The 20,345-nt window shown below is 41.8% G+C and overlaps 1 protein-coding gene across 1 annotated transcript; it reads left to right on the top strand.

Annotated features, from left to right (window-relative positions):
* Positions 1-13,756: 13,756 nt before the first annotated feature.
* LOC131747763 (zinc finger X-linked protein ZXDB-like) lies at positions 13,757-18,468 on the top strand. Its single transcript, XM_059049756.2, has one exon. The coding sequence runs from the start codon at positions 13,819-13,821 to the stop codon at positions 16,282-16,284; it is 2,466 nt and encodes an 821-aa protein (XP_058905739.1). The 5' UTR covers positions 13,757-13,818; the 3' UTR covers positions 16,285-18,468.
* The last annotated feature ends 1,877 nt before the right edge of the window (positions 18,469-20,345 follow it).

Raw genomic sequence — 20,345 nt, 5'->3', positions numbered from 1 at the left:
CTGGCTACTGCAGCACCAGGCTCCTGGTAGGCTCTATGAACGTAGCCTCTCAGCTTAGTTTGGTACCTGCTGACTCTGGCAGTCCCAGACATCTCCTACAGCTCCAAGTGGCTCTCATGGCACCAGGCAACTCCTGTGGGACCAGTCTCTCAGTGGATTCCCACAGCCCCAGGCTCTGGACTCACCCTGATGCTTGCTGGCTCTCACAGCCCTGGGCAGTTCCCATGGCACCAGGTTCAAGGAAGGCTCTCAAGAACACAGGTTTTTGGTTCAACCTATTTCCAGTCAGCTCCCATGGCCATTAGGTACTCTTATGGCAGTAGAATCCAGGTGGAAACCCTTGAATCCAGGCTCCTAGCTGAGTCCAGCAACAGGCTGACTACCACAGACCCAATCTTTTGACCTATCTCAGTACCAGGCAACTCTGGGACCCTAGTGCACTCTGGTACCAAGCTGTCCCCTGCGGACCTAGACTCCAGACTAGCTCCCATGGAACCAGGCTCCCATCATGCCCCAGCATTAAGCTAGCTCCCAAGGCCCCAGACTTGAGGCTAGATCGCAAATAACCAGGTTCTCAACCTGCCATGGCATCAGACCAGCCTCAACAGATCCAACCTCTAGGCTATCCCCTGAGGCCCCAGGTTGCAAGTTAACTTCTGTAGCTCCAGCCTCCAGGCTCACCAACTCCCATAGGCCCAGCCTCCAGGCCTGCTCCTGCCGAACCAGGCTCCAGTCCCAGCCCACTAACAGACTGGCCCTTTAAGCTTTAAGAACCAGATGCCAGGCCCACTCCAGTGGTCCTGGCACTAGGTTGGCCTCTGTAGACTCAGGATCCATGTCTGCCCATGCAGAACCAGGTCCTAGGCTCATTAATGCAGACCAAGTGCCAGGCTCACCTCCAGTGAACCAAGGCTACAGGCCCAACCCTGTGGACACAAGCAGCAGGTTGATCCTCATGTGCCCAAGCACCAGGCCTCCCCATCAAAAGATAGGCAGTATTTTTGCTTGAAGACACCATTAGATGGCCCTCTCAGGATTTCTGGACAGGCTGACTGGTGAAGGGCTTTGCCCGCCAAACCAGTGTGTAAAGACTGGAAGAGGTGCCTACTTCCTCAAGTGTGCAGATATCTACAAAGGGCCAAACAGATCATGGATAATCAATAAAACGTGACATCACCAAAGGAAAATAGTAAAACTCCAATGACTAAGTCTTAAAGAAATGGAGATCTATGAACTGTAAGCAAAGGAATTCATAATAATCGTCTTTTAAAAATTCAGTTAATTACCAGAAAACACTGGCAATTAAATAAAATTAGAAAAACAATGCATGAACAAAATGAGTGTTCAACAAAGAAATAGTAAAACATTAAAAATAAATAAATACTAAAGTTGAAGAATAAAATGACTGAAGAATTCAATAGAGAACTTCAACAGCTGACTCAATCAAAGAGGGAAAAGAATTAGTGAAGTAGCCGATGGGTCATTGGAATTACCCAGTCTTAGGAGAAAAAAGAAAAAAAAAGAATGAAAAAAGTAAAGAAAACCTATGTGAATCATGGGATACCATAAAAAGGAGCAATCTTCTCATTACTGGAGTCCCAGAAGGAGAAGAGAGGGGGAAAGGGACAAAAGACTTATTTTTTTTAAAAATGGCTAAGCCCTTCCTAAATCTAGGGGAAGATATGGACATCCAAGTTCAGGCAGCTAATAGGTTCTCTTAAAATTTGAACCCAAAACAATATTTTCCAGGACAAACTATACTAAAACTGCATAAAATTTCAAAAATTGTAAGAGCAGTAAGAAAAAATGTTTACATATAGATAACCCCATAAGCTATAAGTATACTTCTCAGCAGAAATCCTGCAAGCCAAGAGTGTGGTGATATATTCAAAGTGCTGAAAGAAAGAAAAAAACACTGCCAACCAAGAAACAAAATCAAAACAAAACAAGCCAGATCTAATTAAAATTAAAAACTTTTGTACATCAAAGGAAACCATTGACAAAACAAAAAGAAAACCTACAAACTGGGAGAAAATGTTTGAAAATGATGTGACCAACAAGTGGTTAATATCCAAAATATACAAATAGCTCCTACATCTCAATGTAAAAAACAAAAAACAAAACAAAATGAAACAAAAATAATAAAACAATTGGCAAAAGACCTGAGTAGACATTTTTCCAGTAAGTTGTACAGATGGCTAAGAGGCACATGAAAAGATGCTCAGTATCACTAATGATTAGATAAAAGCAAATCAAAACAACAAATAAGATATCATCTCACACCTTTCAGAATGACTATCATCAAAATGTCTCCAAATAGCAAATGTTGGAGAGGACGTGGAGAAAAAAACATACTTGCACACTGTTGGTGGTAACGTAAATTGATGCAGACACTATGGAAAACAGTATAGAGTTTCCTCAGAAAACTAAAAATAGAACTACCATATGATCCAACAATTCCACTCCTGTGTACATACTTTGAAAAAATGAAAACACTACTTGGAAAAGTTACATAACCCCCAGTGTTCATAACAGTAGTATTTAAAATAGCCAAGACTGGAAACAACCCAAGTGCCTATCAACAGATGTTTGGATTAAGAAATGTGGTGTATATATATATATAATGTCATAGATATATTATATATAGATATGATGTGGTATATATATAAAATATATATGTGTATAATGTATATATATATACCACATTTCTTAATCAAAACATCTGTTGATATATATATATATATACACACACAAACATACACACACACAATGGAATATTATTCAACCATAAAAATAGAATGAAATTCTGTGATTTGCAGCAACATGGATGGAACTAGAGATTATGCTTACTGAAGTAAGTCAAAGCAAAGCAAAAACTGTATGTATCACTTACATGTGGAATTTAAAAAATAACACAAGTGAATGTATATGCAAAACAGAAACAGACTCACAGACATAGAAAACAAACTTGTCGTCATCCAAGGGGTGAGTGGAGGTGGGAGGGACAAATCAGGAGCATGGGAATCCAGATATAAAATAAAATGTATAATATAAAATTGATAAGCAGGAAGGATACACTGTATAGTGCAAGGAAATATAGCCATTATCTTATACTTACCTATAATGGAGTAGTGCTGCAATGCACATTGGGGCACATGATACTTTTCAAATTATGGTTTTCTCTGGATATATGCCCAGGAGTGGGACTGCAGGATGATATGGTACCTCTATTTTTAGAATTTTTAAGGAACTTACATACTGTTCTCCATAGTGGCTGTACCAATTTACTTTCCCACCAACAGTGTAGGAAGGTTCCTTTTTCTGAACACCCTCTACAGAATTTAGTATTTGTAAAATTTTTCATGATGGCCATTCTAACCAGTGTGAGGTGATACCTCATTATAGTTTTGATTTGCATTTGTCTAATAATTAGTGATATTGAGCACCTTTTTATTTGTCTCTTGGCCATATGTATGTCTTCTTTGGAGGAATGCCTATTTAGGTCTTCAGCCCATTTTTTTTAATTAGTTTTTTTTTTTGGTATTGATCTGCATGAGCTGTTTTTATATTTTGGAGATTAATCCCTTGCCAGTCGCATCATTTGCAAATATTTTCTTTCATTCTGTTGGTGCTCTTTTCATTTTGTTTATGGTTTCCTTTGCTGTGAAAAAAGCTTTTAAGTTTAATTAGGTCCCATTTGTTTATTTTTGTTTTTATTTCCATTACTCAAGGAGATGGATCCAAAAAGATATCACTGTGATTTTTGTCAAAGAGTGTTCTGACTATGTTTTCCTCCAGGAATTTTATAGTATCTGGTCTTACTTTTAGGTCATCAATCCATTTTGAGTTTATTTTTGTGTATTGTGTTAGAAGATGTTCTAATTTCATTCTTTTATTTGTAGTGGCCCAGTTTTCCCAGTACCACTTATTGAAGAGACTGTTTTTTCTCCACTGTATATCCTTGCCTCCTTTGTCATAGATTAATTGACCACAGGTGTGTGGGTATATTTCTGGGCTTCCTCTCCTCTTCCATTCATCTATACTTCTTGGTTGTAGGTTTTTTTCTTTTTATCACTTTAAGTGTATTGTGCCACTCCCCCTCTGGCCTTCAGCATTACTGCTGAAAAATTAGCTGATAACCTTATGGAGATTCCATTATATATGATTTGTTGCTTTTCCCTGGCTGCTTTTAATATTTTCTCTTTGTCTTTAATTTCTGTCAATTTGATTACTATATATCCTGGTGTTTTACTCGTTCGGTTAATCCAGCCTGGGACTCTCTGTGCTTTCTGGACTTGGGTAACTATTTCCTTTCCCATGTTATGGAAGTTTTCATTTATTATCATTTCAAATACATTTTCTCAGGACCTTTCTCTGTCTCTTCTTTTCCTGGGACCCCTATAATACGAATGTTGGAGCATTTGACATTGTTCCAGAGGTCTCTTAAACTGTTTTCATTTCTCATCTACCTTTTTTCATTTATTCTGTTTTGCGGCAGTGATTTCCACCACTCTGTCTTCCAGCTCACTTATCTGTTCTTCTAACTCGTTTATGCTGCTATTGATTCCTTCTGGTGTATTTTTCATTTCAGTTATTGTATTCATCAATTTTGTTTGCTTATTCTTTATATTTTGTAACTCTTTGTTGAAAACTTCTTGTAACTTCTCTCTCTGTGCATCCATTCTTTTCCCAAGTTCTTGGATCATCATTATGATCATTACTCTGGACTGTTTCTCCAGTAGATTGCCTATCTCCATGTCACTGGGCTGTTCTTCTGGGGTTTTATCTTGCTCCTCCATCATGAACATCTTCATCTGATGTCTCATTTTGTCTAAATTTCTATTTGTATTTTTATGTATGTGGAAGATTAGTTATGTTTCTTGACATTGGTGAAGTGGCCCTATATAGGGGATGTCCTATGTGTCCCAGCAGTATACTGACCCTCATCACCCAAGGGCCAGGGACCAGATGGCCTGAGGTTAGGTTCTGACCTGCATATGTGTCCTTGGTTCTACAGGCTGCTGGATCATAGTTTTTGTGCTTCTGGTGTCTGCCCCCTGGTGGGTGAGGTGTGTCTGGAGGCTTGTGCAGGTTTCTTGGTGGAAGGGTCCAGTGACTGCACACAGGTGGGTGGAGTTGGTTCTTGGCCGTCTGGTGGGCAGGACTTTGTCAAGGGGTGTGTCTAAAGGTGGCTATAGGCTCAGGAAGTCCTTAGGCAGCCTGTCTTCTGATGGGTGTGGTTGTGTTCCTGTCCTGTCAGTTGTTTGGCCTGACGAGTCCCAGCAGTGGCACTTACAGGCTATTGGGTAGGGCCAGGTCTAGGTGCTAATTACCCAAGCAAGATGTCTGCCTCCAGCAAGAGTTCAAGTAGATGAACACTCCCCAATACTTCCACTACCAGCTTTTATGACCCTAGAGAGAACCACAGCCACCCACTGCCTCCCCAGGAGCCCATCCAAGACCAGTAGGTAGTTCTGGCCCAGGATCCTATGAAGTCACTGCATTTGCCTTGAGTCCCAGTGCACATGAGACCTTGTGTGCACCCTCCAAGAGTGGAGTCTCTGTTTCTCCCATTCCTATGGAGGTCTGGCAAGGAAGCAATACTGGCCTTCAAAGTCAAATGCTCTGGGATCTCCTCTTCTTAATGCCAGAGCCCCAGGATGGGGAGACTGAGAGAATTTCTGTGATACAATCACTATTCTGTTTGTGGGTCACATACCTGGGGGGTATGGTATTGGATTATATTGCAAGTGCACCCCTCCTACCATCTCATTGTGTATCTTCTTTATGTCTTTGATTGTAGAAGATAATTTTTGGTAGGTTCTGGTATTTTTATTGATGGTTGGTCAGCAGTTGGCTGTGATTTTGGTGTTCTTTTGAAAGGAGGTGAGGTCAAGGTCCTTCTACTCTGTCATATTTCCTCAAATCCTTTAGGGATTATTTTTAAATTTAAGGAATGTAAAAACATGTTTGGAGTCAAACAACCTTCAAATAATTTAAGGCCTGCAAAGTGCTTGTCAACTTATTAGCCAATTAGCTTTTCTCTAAACTGAATAATAAATCAAAATATTCAAGATTTTTTTCTATTTGTACCAATGTGATGTTGTTTTGCATTCTCAGCCATATTTTACAAATTTAAGTAAATATATACACTATAAATACAATATATTTTTCTTCATTATTCGTAATGTGCATCTCAAGTATGGTCCTGCTTTTCAGTTTGATGGTCCAGGAGCCTGTCCGATTCTGATGTGAACCATTTCTAGGCACAATTATGGGTCAGAAGTCTGATATTTAAGGAACACTCTGGACTAGGAACCTGCTGTTGGGAAAATGTAAAAGCTATGAGCAGTTATTGCAAATATCACTTGATAAGTCAACTACTCTAAAACACTAACTGGGTTCTGTTACCAGAAAATTTCAACCAATTCCTGTCCTCAGTTCTTTTTCCCAATACCTCTTCATCCCTGGAGATCCCACTCTAAGATTGCATACCAGCCCAGAGTAGACTTTGGGGAAGTGCTTCTTTCTTGGAAATGTAAGTCATGTGCAAGACTTGCTGAGGTAAAATGCAGCCAGTGGTTGGGAACAATCCTTGGCCTGTGCATGGAGAGTCTGGGAGATGCTGAGGAGGAAGAAAACTTTTATTTTAGCATTTTTTAGCAATAAAGTATTTTCTATTTAAGGTATGTATATTTTTAAGGCATAATGCTATTGCACACTTAACAGACTACAGTATAGCGTAAACATAACTTTTATAAGCACTGGGAAACCAACAAATTCGTGTGACACACTTTATTAATATTTGCTTTATTGTGGTAGTCTGGAACAGAACCTGCAATACCTCCAAGGTACACCTGTATATGGTAAGATAGGTTTGCACCCTATTGTGTCAAAGATGGTCAGTGGCAGCCCTAGCCTCAGTAAAATTGTCATACGTTACTCTGGAGATTCACTATATGAGTCCACTGGGCTTTGAAGCAAGCACATTACCTCTGCATGTGCGGGATAAATGATGCGAAAACCAGTGACCCTCCTGCTGAGCAGGCTGCAAGGAAAAGGTTTTTTTTGACCAAAGTAACAATCTGGCTTGTGAACCTCTTTTCACTCTAGGCCCTGCCCTCTCTGCTGAGCCTGAGTCTAAAGTTTACCTCACAGAGAACTCAAAGCCAAAGCCCAAATCCATGTGAGGCTGTTTAACTGTGGTGTGGCGCCCTGGGGAACAAACTCCTAAAAGAGAGATGAGGGAGCTGAGGACCACAGTGAAATGAACAGAAGTTGAAAATAAATGTGGATAGATGGCGATTTCTTTTTTTTTTTTTTTCCTGTCGTCACCAGATCACGAGTGAAATATAGCATGTATCGTTCTGAGAAGTTAAACCACCGTCAGGGTATGAAGAGGGTTAAACTTCCAAGAGATAAGGAAGACAGAGGGTCCAGTCTTCAGTGTACCCTGCTGAGCAGATAACTAGGACAGTCCCTCTTAGCCATGTCCTCTGTTGGCAGACAGTGAAAATTTTTCCAGAGGAGCATTCAGGCCACCAGTCCCTGGTTCATTTTCTGGTCCCAGAGAGATCCTCTCTAGGGAGAGGATTGTCCCCTTGAGTACTTTTCTTGAGATCAAATTCTCTGAGCCAGTCAGAATGCGCCAAGCTTGCAGATGGCAGAGAATCGGGACCTGGGAGAAATCTTGGAGTGGCCATGCAATCCCTGAGTGTGGTTTGGGGTGTTTGTAGTAAGAAGAAAAGGAGAGTGAATGAAAACTCTCTCACCCATACAATTCTTGAGGGGAAACTGGAGCTTAATGTAAGGAAGCCTGGGCATCCTCAGAAACTCTATTATATTCTGAGAGCAGATGCAGGGCATGGGGAAGGTTTCTGTGGTTAAGTAGTTGTGAAGTTTGCCCAAAGCACAGCTGGCCCCCAAGGGTAAACACAGAGTTTACCCTGGCACCATCCTCTCTTCTCTCAGTTGAACCAGGGAGAAACAACTACGTGAATTTTCAGGAACTACTAAAACTCAGCTCTCGCTCTGCATCCTCAGACAGCACGGCAGGTTGAAGTGAGGGACAAAGCGAATAAGAATGTATCCTTGAGCAGTTGACACAACAGGGGGACTTTTACTATACTGCTGGGGTTCAGAAGTGTGGTCATTCTGGTTGTCAGTGGGAGGATGTGAGCCTTGATGGGTCCCTCCCAGCCTGTGCCTTGTGGGGAGCTCCCAAGTTCACCTTCCCCCTGCAGGGAGAGACACAGCAGCTGCAGCGACACAGCCCACCTTCAGAAACCACAGACTAGAGGTGTGTATCTCCACAAAACCTGGTTCTCAGTGATTTCTACCAAGGGAGAGTGCCTGCTTGGATGCCTGGTGGTGACAACTTCCCAATTGGCAGGCCTAGAGAGCTGCTCCTCTTGTTAGTGAGCAGGTTTCAGATTTCACATTTGTATCTCATCATTGTCAGGGTGGCAGTTAAGAGAGCCTGGAAAGCAGGTCCAGCCAGCATTTAAAGGATAAACCTGTTGTTCATATTCAGGTCCTCCTGTTCAAGGTCTCAGGGTGCTGGGGGTAGGAAGCTAGCCCAGTCCTGTGTGAGAACAGAAGGCTGTGGATTAATTTGTCTTGTGTGGCTTCTGAAGTGAAGTGAATATGCTTTATACATTGGAAGTACTAGGAAGAGAATACAGGATTCCAAGAAAGAGCAATCATTATTAGAAAAAATAATTTTATTTTAAAAAGTGTTTTTCCTCTGGATTTAGTGGTATTTTATTCTATCTATTGAATATGGACACACTGAAAGAAAAAGTTTTTAAAAAAATTAAATTGTCTCTCCTTCCCAGTATAAGATGCCAGTTTAACCACTAAAGAATGGACCATTTGTCACTTAAGAATGGCAAAATTGTGTGCCATTTTCCCCCATCAACTTTTGTCCATTTTGGAGCCTAAAGGAAATCAAGAAAAGTGCAATTAAAGCACTCAAATTGCCAACACTGGTAAACAAGTACACTTTATAAGACTAACGCAGGAATCTTTTTGCCCTGCTCCTGCATGGACAGGGCTCTGATGAGCATGGCTTTAAATGGAATCCAAGCATCTTCATCTTGGTAGGTAAAGCTACCAAGAAAGTAGAGCAACATTTCAGGTATAAACTAGTCTATTCCTGAGGAGAACATGTGATATTTACACTCATGGTGGAAGAGGCTCTCGTTGCAGGTAGAGCAGACAAGCCATGGGTAGGACTAGAATGCAGAGTTCACAGGCTCTCTGCCCTACCCTCATGACACGCTTTTGTGCCAGAGCCTGGGTTTTGCAGCAAAACTCATTTCAGGCCAGGGAACCGTGGGTCCAATGAGAATTGTAAGCAGTCTATTAAAACTCTGGAAATGGCCAGCCCTGCCGCTTTAATCATTAATTCACCAGAGAAACAATATGATGATAGATAGGGTACCTACTATTCATGCAAGGTAACAGTAGAAGGGACCCTCTTAAACTGATAAAGGATATGAAGCCAGTTTTTAATGTTCTCCCTGTTCTAAATTCACCCTTTAAAATATTCTCTCTGATAATGGATGAATTACTTTAAGCATCTCTCCTTCAAAGGATCACAATGTTACTGAAGGAGGAAGTGGCTCTCCTGTGACTTCTGGCTGTCAGAAGTGTAGGTGTAAGGATATCCTAGGTGCTCGGCCCCAGGCATGTACCCAGAACAACTGTCCTATCGAGTGTGCCATCCCAGTGTGGCCTGGTCATTGGCTTTCTGTGGCCCTCTCCATAGGGACATCCTGTGCTCCGAGCCAGCCACCTACCCGCTGATTTCCTCTACTTGATTGCTCTCCCGACCCACCCCACCTCACCACTAACGTTACCTCCTGTACTTCTCACAAGGCTGCAGCCCTTACAACACCAAGGCCCTCCATATCCTATGTATTTTAGCTCCAGGCCTCCAACTCCACCAGGACACTTGCTCCTACTACACATCTACATGCTGGCCACCAGCAGTGGCTTGTCCACACTGATGTGCTCCAGAGGGTACCTTCCTGCTTGCCTTGCAACTTTAGACCAGCTCTGGTTCTGCAGACCTGCTCTGGCGCTGGCAAACCAGCAAACTTCTCTGCCATCCGGTAGGTTCTCCTACACCTTCTCCAATGAGGTGTAACCTCCAGTCTTGGGGAGGGAACCACATTCCAAGTTTGCCTTTCCTTGGAGATGCTCCCTCAGGCCCTGGATACCATATAGAGTTTTCCTATATCTTATATATTCTACATTTGTCATAGGATAATAATTCTTTATGTTAAGCATTATGCTTCGCTTTATGTTAAAATTCCCCTATCCACTGTGTACTTTCCATCTCCTGATTGGATCCAGATTGCTACAGAACACAACACCTACAGAAAATATCATTCCTGCAATTACTGAAAGCCTTCTTTTGAGAGCTGCATCAAGCAAGAATGTCCACTAACACCCAGAAAGAGAAGTAAGAGGAAAAAGAAGGAACAAAATGCTCGGAAAGGAAGAAGTAAGACAGGCATTGTTTGCAGATGACATGATTGTGTACACTATATTCTACAGGTATTTACAAATTGGTAGACTCAATAAAAGAGTTTAGATAGCTGTTTGTAGGATAAAATATCAACATACAGAAGCCAATTGTATTATATTTACCAGCAAAAAATTTACAAAATGAAAGTTTCAAAGGCAGCATTTGCAAAATATGAAGTACCTAGGATAAAATGTCCTCTTATAGGAAAAATATGATGTATTATTGGGACACATTAAGGAAGTTCTTATTGAAAGGAGAGATAGACCATATCTATTCAATAACATTCCATATTATTGACAAGAAGTCAAATCTAAAAGTTCAATGCAATCCTAATTAGAACCTCATACAAGATTTTGGTTGAACCTTTTCTGATGAATTGATATTTTAAGTGGAGTTGAGACAGGCCAAAAATAACCTAGACATTCTTGAAGAACAAAACAGAATTGAGTGGCCTTATCCAAAGATCAGAATTGTCTATAGATCTGTAGTAATTAATATTGATATGTGGTATTTTAAATGGACAGATAAACAGAACCATGATACTTAAGAGAGAGTACACAAACTAGCCCATACATAGGTAGATGCTTAATTTATGACACATGTGGCACTGCAAATCAATAGTAAAAGAGCAGACTTTTCAATAAGTGGTTCACTGAGACAATCGGATATCCACATGAAGAAAAACAATGAAACCCTACTCAACACTATACACAAACATCACTTGTAGGTGGATTATGACCTAACTGTGAAAGGCAAAATCACAAATATTTCAGAAGGAAATACAGAGAATATTTTCATGGCCCCAGGGCATGGACAGGTTTCTTGAAACAGAAAACTACTAACCACAAGGAAAAGAATGATAAATTTGACTATGTTATAACTAAGTATGTTATATAATTAAGTATGTTATAATTAAGATTTGTTCACAAAGCACGGCATAAAGCAAGAGAAAATACAAACAACAAAGCAAAGGACTATTTTGGCCACACATATAACCACCAACGGACTGGTATTTAAAACACATAAAAAACTCATTGGATCAGTAAGGACAAGATGGAAAATAAAGTAGAAAAATGGTGAAAGAGTTGAATATGAACAGGCTTTTCACAGAAGAGAAAATCCAAGAGGTTCGTAAACATGAGTGTGTGCCCAAACTTAATAGTAGTGGTAAAAAACAGTAAATTAAATTCTGGCAATACTTGGTGTAGATGAAGATGTGCAGGAGCAGGAACTCTCTGTGTTACTGGTGGCATTGTAAATTGGTACAACCACTATAGAAAACAATTTGGCATCGTGTAGAAAAGCTGAAGATATGCATACTCTGTGGGCCAGTGATTCTGTTCTTGCATGTGTACCCAAGAGACTTTTCAACATGAGTCCCATGAAAAATGCCCAAGGATGTTCATTGCACCATTGTTCATAATAAAAAGCTAAAAACAACCCTGGATTAACCCAGTGTTCATCCAGTGTAGAATGATATAATCATATCATAATCACTTTGCTAAAATCATGCACTGGAGTGCTAGTCAACAATGGAGACAAAAGATCTACGGCTACTAGGAACAACATGGATGAGTCTCTCAAATAAATATGATACACAGTGAAAGAAGCAGGCCATAAAAGGGAGCATGCAGCATGATTCTGTTGATATAACTTCATATAAACTCTATTGTTTAGGGATGCATACAAAAGTTGTAAAGTCATATTTTAAAAAATGCACTGAAATGATTATCACAATGTCAGGATAATGACTATATTCATAGGGGGAGGGTATGGTTTGTGATTGGGAGGAATATGGTGGATGCATTCTGGAAGGCTGGCAATGGTCTATTTCTTGACCTTCGTCCTGGTTACACGGGTGTTTGACTAAACCTGGCAGATATGTTTTATGCATTCCTCTATACCTCAGATTTGAAAAAAATGCTTCCTCCAAAAAATGTAATAGAAAGAAAAATATGTGATGTAGAAATTTTGATGAGGTTTGAATTGTTATGGATGAAAAAGTTGATCTTTTAATCAAGAGATCAGCAAGTGTCCATTATCATTAAAAGAGGGGAAAGAAGGGATTACCTAAACTATAGGTATCCCATAATCTAGTCATCACTCTAAACCTTTCTCTTGCCAGATTAATTCACCCTGTATTTATATCAATTCCCAACTCACTGATGACAGACGAATTGGAGGAACATCATCAACATTAATAAGATCATTAGGCATCACAGGCCAAATCCATTACAGTGAGACTAGGCCACCACACTTAAATGCAAGCAGGCGCATTGGGGCTATTGGGCATGCAAAAGGCATCTGTGCCTTGTTCTCAGGAGAGTCCACTGCAGTAACTTAGGGTTTAACCTTATCACATTTAACTAGTACTCTTGTCCAGAGACCTCCATGTGCTGGAGAATCTAGAGTAAGCTGAGGAATGTCCTCATCATGCTGTGAGATTGGACATAAAATTTACCATGGTGCAACCAATGGTGGAAAAGCAAAGAGTTGGTTTAGGTTGTGCACCTTATAGGGAGACCCCAGGAATCGGTTGGGTTCTCCAGATTTCAATATAAATTGTTTCATCCTCCAGGCTTTGCATTTCTAGGCTGAACAGTGCTAATCTGCTTTGGCCCCACCTCTTACTCATTCTAGTCTCGGCACCAGCAGGACAAAAAATTTAACTATGCGACAAATTTTCCTGAAGACATTGCTCAACACAGTTCTGGATATGGAAGCTTTCCAAGGAATTTTTTTAAAAGACAACCTTTTCAGTAGGAATTGCTAGCACTATGGTTGTTTAATCCTGACACATAGCGTATTCTCTCAGGAATTTTCTGTCATCCATGAATTCAGCCATCCATCCAGTAAACAACGTTTAATACAGGATAAGTGCTAACCACCATGTTTAGCACTGGGAGGGGCTGGGGGTGTGTTTATTTTGGTACATAAATCGGTAGTGAGGTACCGATTTATGTGCATTTAGCAGATAGATACCTGAGGTATTCATTCCAGCAGCATTTCCCCTGTATCTGGGAAGACCTCCTTGATTTCCTACTAATATTAACTGTGTAACTTATTTATGTATACGAGGCTCTGCCCCTGAGCTTTCTATTCTGTTCTAGAGACCCAGTACCAGAATATTTAAATCACGGTGGCGTTAAACACGTTTTAATATCTGATAGGGCCAGTTTCTGCGCATTGCACATTTTTTTTTTCCTTTCAGGAACGCGTTCGGGCCCGCGGCAGGGGGCGGGGTCGCGCCTCCTCCGCGACTCTGGTTCCAGCGGAGCCTCATGGACGCGGAGATGGAAATCCCAAGGCTGCTCCCGGCTCGCGGGTCGCGACAGGGCGGCGGCGCTGGCAGCCCCGGGGGCGGCGGCCGGATCCACGGAGGTCCTGACCCGCGGGCCGGCCAGGCCCCCGCGCGCCGCCTCCTGCTGCTCCGGGGCCCCCAAGATGGCGGGCCCGGGCTGCAGCGTGAGGAGGCCCGCGCGGCCTCCCCGGGCCTGGGCCCAAGCCCGTTGGTGCCGAGGCCCGATCACGCTGGCGGCGGCGGCGGCGGCGGCGGCGGCGGCGGCGGCGGCGGCGGCGACGATGACTTCTTCCTGGTGCTGCTGGACCCGGTGGGTGGAGACGTAGATTCCACGGGCGCCAGCCAGGCCTTAGGGCCCCTACGGAGGGAGGAGGCCGGGCTGGGCCCACGGTTCCAGGGGCACGAAAGCGGCGCGAACCCCGAGGGCCGCCCTGCGCCGGGCCCCAGCTGCCTGTCCGCTATCCGCGCCCCGGTCCCGGCCCTGGCCCCGATCCCCGCCCCAGGCCTGGGCCCCGCCGCGGCCTTCGCGGGCACCGTCACCATTCACAACCAAAACCTGCTGTTGCGCTTCGAGAACGGCGTCTTCACCCTGGCCACGCCCCCGCCGCCAGCCTGGGCGCCTGGGGTCGCCCCTGCCCCGCAGCCCGGGGGTCTGATCGCCCCGCAAGCGGGGATCCCGCACGCTGCGCAGCCTGGCGACTGTCCCGAGCTGCCGCCCGACCTCCTGCTGGCCGAGCGGGCCGAACCCGCTCCCGCCCCAGCGCTCCAGGAGGAGGCGGAGGGCCCGGTTGCTGCTGAGAGTCCCCGCGGGCCGCTAGGCCAGGGCCAGGGCGTGGTGCTGTACCTGTGTCCTGAGGCGCAGTGCGGACAAACCTTTGCCAAGAAGCACCAGCTGAAGGTGCACCTGCTGACGCACAGCAGCAGCCAGGGCCAGCGGCCCTTCAAGTGCCCCCTGGGCGGTTGCGGCTGGACCTTCACCACCTCGTACAAGCTCAAGAGGCACCTGCAGTCACACGACAAACTGAGGCCCTTTGGCTGCCCGGCAGAGGGCTGTGGCAAGAGCTTCACCACGGTGTATAACCTCAAAGCACACATGAAGGGCCATGAGCAGGAGAACTCATTCAAATGCGAGGTGTGTGAGGAGACCTTCCCCACGCAGGCGAAACTCAGCGCCCACCAGCGCAGCCACTTCGAGCCCGAGAGACCCTACCAGTGCGCGTTTTCGGGCTGCAAGAAGACGTTTATCACAGTGAGTGCCCTGTTTTCCCATAACCGCGCCCACTTCAGGGAACAAGAACTCTTTTCCTGCTCTTTTCCTGGCTGCAGCAAACAGTACGACAAGGCTTGTAGGTTGAAAATTCACCTTCGGAGCCACACTGGTGAGAGACCGTTCCTTTGTGACTTTGAGGGCTGCGGCTGGAACTTCACCAGCATGTCCAAACTCCTAAGGCACAAAAGGAAGCACGACGATGACCGGAGGTTCATGTGTCCTGTAGAAGGCTGTGGGAAATCTTTCACGAGGGCCGAACATCTGAAAGGCCACAGCATAACCCACCTGGGCACAAAGCCTTTTGCGTGCCCCGTGGAAGGCTGCTGTGCCAGGTTCTCTGCTCGCAGTAGTCTCTACATTCACTCCAAGAAACACTTGCAGGATGTGGACACTGGGAAAAGCCGATGCCCAGTCTCCACTTGTAATAAACTCTTCACATCCAAGCACAGCATGAAGACCCACATGGCCAAAAGGCACAACCTGCGCCAGGATCTCTTAGCTCAGCTAGAAGCTGCAAATTCTCTTACGCCCAGCAGTGAACTTACCAACCAGGGACAGAATGACCTCAGTGATGCGGAGCTTGTGTCTCTCTTCTCTGATGTGCCCGGTAATAGTTCTGCTGCAGTATTGGACACCGCATTGGTGAACTCTGGGATCTTGACTATTGATGTGGCTTCTGTGAACTCAACTCTGGCAGGGAAGCTCCCTGCGAATAATAATAATAATTCCCTAGGGCAGGCGGTGGACCCTCAGGCCTTGATGGCCACCAGTGACCTTCCTCAAAGTCTGGATACCTCACTCTTCTTTGGAACGACAGCCGCTGGTTTTCAGCAGAGTCCCTTAGATACGGATGATGTCTCAAGTCTAAGTGCGGGGCCGTTGGGATCTCTGAGCTCTTTGGCTATGAAAACCTCGAGTCAAGAGCCCCAAGCTTTGACCCCCAGCAGTAAGCTAACAGTAGACACAGATGCTCTGACTCCTTCGAGCACCCTTTGTGAAAACAGTGTCTCGGAACTACTGCCGCCAACCAAAACGGAATGGAACGTACATCCTGACTCTGACTTCTTTGGACAGGAGGAAGAAACCCAGTTTGCATTCTCCAATCCAGCAGGAAACCATGGGTCTCAGAAAGAAACAGATCTTATCACAGTGACTGGCAGCTCATTTTTGGTATGAACTAAACTCTATTCATTCCTTGCCACATGGCTTACTTTTATTGATGACACTCAAGTTTAAGAGTATTCTGGACTAAATGTTTAAATGCAGTCATTTCTTACAGGTTTGAAAAAGAACAGAGCCCTGGGCTACAAGTTTGGAAATTTAAATTCTGATCTTGAGTCTGGAACTGACAGGTTGTGTGACCCTGAGCAAGTCACTTATCCTATCTGAGCCTTAATTTCCTTATTTATAAAATGAGGTGGTTTGAATAGATGGTTTCTAAGGTTATTTCAGCTCTATTTTCATCATTTTGTGCTGTTTCTTGAAAATTTTAAATCCTTTTACGATGATTAACAATTGCATGTGCTCCTAATGTAATGAAAAATGCATTGAGAGTTAATGATCTGAGAAGATGGAACTTTTGTTTAAAAATTTAATGGACATTTTACACAGTGCTAAAATATTTCTAAAATCTTGTGGTGAGCTTAAAAAGAAGAAAGCTGAAAATCTGGATTGGTTCTTTTTTCCTGTTTATCTTTGTAAACTCTTTTTTTTTTTTTTTGATGGAAGGCGTGTTGGGGAAAGTTCCAGGAATTTGATGAGACTCAGACTCAGAAATACTGACTTTGTGGTGTTGAATAAGTGGCCTTATTAAGTCATTTCCTCTCACTAACTCTCAGTTCCCTAGGTGTAAAGCTGTCATTGTGATTTACACATACCTGATGCATTTTATACTTCTTCTATCCTAGTAGTTATGTATGGAGGGAAAAATGTTTTGTATTTTGGCATGTTTTAGTGAATTTTTACACTTTTCCTGCCCCTCTTATTCCCTTCCTCAAAGAAATTATCATAGTTTAACACCATGCTCGTGTGCAGGCAGTAATGCTTTATGCCAGTTAAGAAACAGAAAAGGGAATCTCTTTCTTCCACAGATTAAGGATTTTTCTCCACACTATTCTGTGACTTTGCCAACCTGTCCATTAGACCTGGACAGTGTCTTTACTCTTGCATTCAAAGCCATCCTGTAGAGTGACCGGAGAGCCTGTGGTTCCAAGGAAATCTGGGAATAGGCCAGAGTAAGGTTTTTCTCCCCTCTGTGCCCTGGAGAGCTCATTGTTTGCCTTCTACCAGAGTTCGAATGAGAGTTTTACTTTGCATTTTGAGTAAATATAGTCTGTCTTACTTGAGTATAGCATTTTACAGTTTATGTAGCACTTTCACAACTGTTATATTTGTTCCTCACAATATTTTGAGATAGTTATGGCAAAATTTCAACTATAAGACATATTAAAATGTATCTAACTCTTGCTTAGTAACTCTTAATTGTGTGTGTGTGTGTGTGTGTGTGTATGCACATCAACTTTCATTTTACTCTTCTGAGTTTCATGATGACTTTTGTTTATAACCACTTGTTCCATTCCACATTAATATATGTCTCTTACCTTCTGCCAGCTCTGCTCCCTCTCCAACCTATTCTCTAGCATGTCCACTCCATTCCTTGCCATGGTCTCTCTCTTTTTTTAATTAGGTAAGTCTTTTTCATGGTCACCATCTCTCAGCCATTCAGGACATGGCCCATTTTTCAGTCCCAATATTTACTGCAAGTCTGAGTGTGTATTAAGAAATTATTTTCTGTATTTAGAGGTCAGTGTGTTTATATATGAATCAAATAATAATGGAAATATTTTATATAAGGTTTTATGAGACATGTAGTTCTTCTATTCTTCTAAAATTTTTCAACATGGAGTTCTGCTAGTAAACACTCTTAGTTGCTGTGAAACATTCTAATCAGTACTGTTTGTATGTACATTTGTCGATAACAATTATAGCACTTTGGCAGTGCACTTTATAATTTGCCATTTTGAAATGCATCTGTACTGTCTAATTTTTAAATTGGTTGTACTCATTCAGTGAAAAAGCAAAAGGTATACATAAATTTGTAATCCGAAGAAATGGTCAGAGTGTGATTGTTTGTAACCATTTAACAGTTCTCCCTCAGCACTTTGGAAGGATTTTTAAGCCAATTTTAGAAATGTGTTGTCATTAGTTAAGTCCTCTTAAATAAGTTATTCTTCTTTTCCTACAGATAGGAATGCAGAAATCCCAGGTGAACATGCAGGTCTTAAGCATCTGTTAATATATATACTCATAAAAATATTTTAAAATCCTGTCATTTTGTTTCTTCAGTCCCTCATTAAAAACAATCATAAAATATGCTTTTGTTCTATTATGTGGAATTGTCAAAGGACAGATTTTACTTTTCTTGAAGATAAAAATCTTGTAATTATTTACGGGCCCACATGGTTTCTTTCAGTCAATTTGTTCAAAAGATTTCATTCAATACCATTTTTCCAACATGATGGGGAAAATAGCATGAAATTACAGTAAAAAGTATCAGTACAAACATAATGGTTACATTTTTGTTAGTGTTGGCATAAATTTGCCATTTTAAAAAAAATGGGATATGATTTAATGTTATCTCATTTGCTTTTTGTGCTTCTTCAGTCCTTGGTTTATTAAAATTTTGCCAATTGAAAACACAGTAACAAAATACTTTGCAGGAAGGTTTGCATCCAGGGGACTCTGTTGAACATATTCATCATGAGTTAAAATACGTTTATTTTGACATTTTTACCCTGGTCTCATTATAGTATTACATAATTGAAAGGCTTGAGTAGTAGAAGTGAAACTTGATAGAATATGAGGGTCATTTTTCTCTGGATTAAATACTTCATATTCCCATCCAGGAAAAATAAGAGAAGGGTATTTATGACTATTCCTTGATTCCAGATAAAGCATTGATTAATTGCCTGTTTGGGAATATCCATAATCCCTTAGTAATTACTGATATCAAACAGATCCATTTGATGATTTGGTAATAATAAAACCTAATTTAGATGCAGCTCATTCAAAATATTCATAATAGTGATAATTGAAATATAAGGCTGAGCTGAAATTTATGTAATTTACGTTTTTGAACAAAAGATTTGTTTAGCAAGTTTTTAGAAAGTGAAATGTGTTTTGCACATTTAGAGAACAGGTTTTCAAGCATTTTGTCAGACCACAACTATATATTAAAAGCAAAGCACTCATTACAAATGAATTTTTTATATTTATTAAATCTGATTTGATTTGGTAACAATTTTTAAGCTGGGGACCTCATTGTATATTCCAAGTTAATTTACTGACTATATAAAAAATACAAGGTAGAAGAGTACTAGGGATGTAGATAAGAGGTATAAAATGTGAGCTACTTCTTAATTTTGGAGAGAACATATGAATTAAGTATTTCACATCTAAACAATATCAGCAAGCATGTTTTCAGACACTAACTTAATGGCTTGGAGGGAAAGGAGGGGCAGTAGCTATGCTTTAATGGATGGTTAGATTTAGTTACATAGATAAGAGAATAGGTGAATTCCAGCCAGGAATTCACACAAGGAAAGCACAAGGAACCTAGCTCAAATGCAGGGCACATGTTTGATAAGTGCTAAGTGTTAGGCTTAGACTGCCAATATGGAGTGAATCTGAAGAGCTAAGAAAACCAGTCACAGTGGATAGGACTTTATTCTGGACATGGTTAAGAGTCAGTGAAGATATTTAAGAAGAGAAGTCAAATGATAAATGTATAGAAAGTTTAATATAGTAGACATGTACAATGTGAATTTGATGAGGGGAGATGATAGGAAAATCATTTAGGAGTCTATTGTAATAATTTCAGGGTTCTGTGATGAAGGCTTGGACTGGGGTTGTGGCAGAAATGGGCAGATTGGAGATGTTTCTAAATTGGAGAAACAAATATAACTTGGTGACTCACTGAATATATGAAACATCTATGAGAACAAGGAAGATCAGAAATGACTCTAAGGATTTTTTTTGTTGAAACTAAAAATTACATTTCATTAACATGAACAAGAGGTTGGGTATTGAAGTCTTTTCAGGAATATATATTGAAAGATAATTAGTTAAGGGCATGTTTAATTTATTGGGAAGTGATAAATCAGTTATCCCTGAATAAACTATACATATTGTGGATTATACACACCACTAGACAGTGAGTGCCATTTCATCTCCCTTGG

The sequence above is a fragment of the Kogia breviceps genome, chromosome X, assembly GCF_026419965.1.
Source record: "Kogia breviceps isolate mKogBre1 chromosome X, mKogBre1 haplotype 1, whole genome shotgun sequence".
Taxonomy (NCBI): domain Eukaryota; kingdom Metazoa; phylum Chordata; class Mammalia; order Artiodactyla; family Physeteridae; genus Kogia; species Kogia breviceps.
Note: the sequence above shows the minus strand (reverse complement) of the source record. Positions and strands in the feature narration are given on the sequence as shown.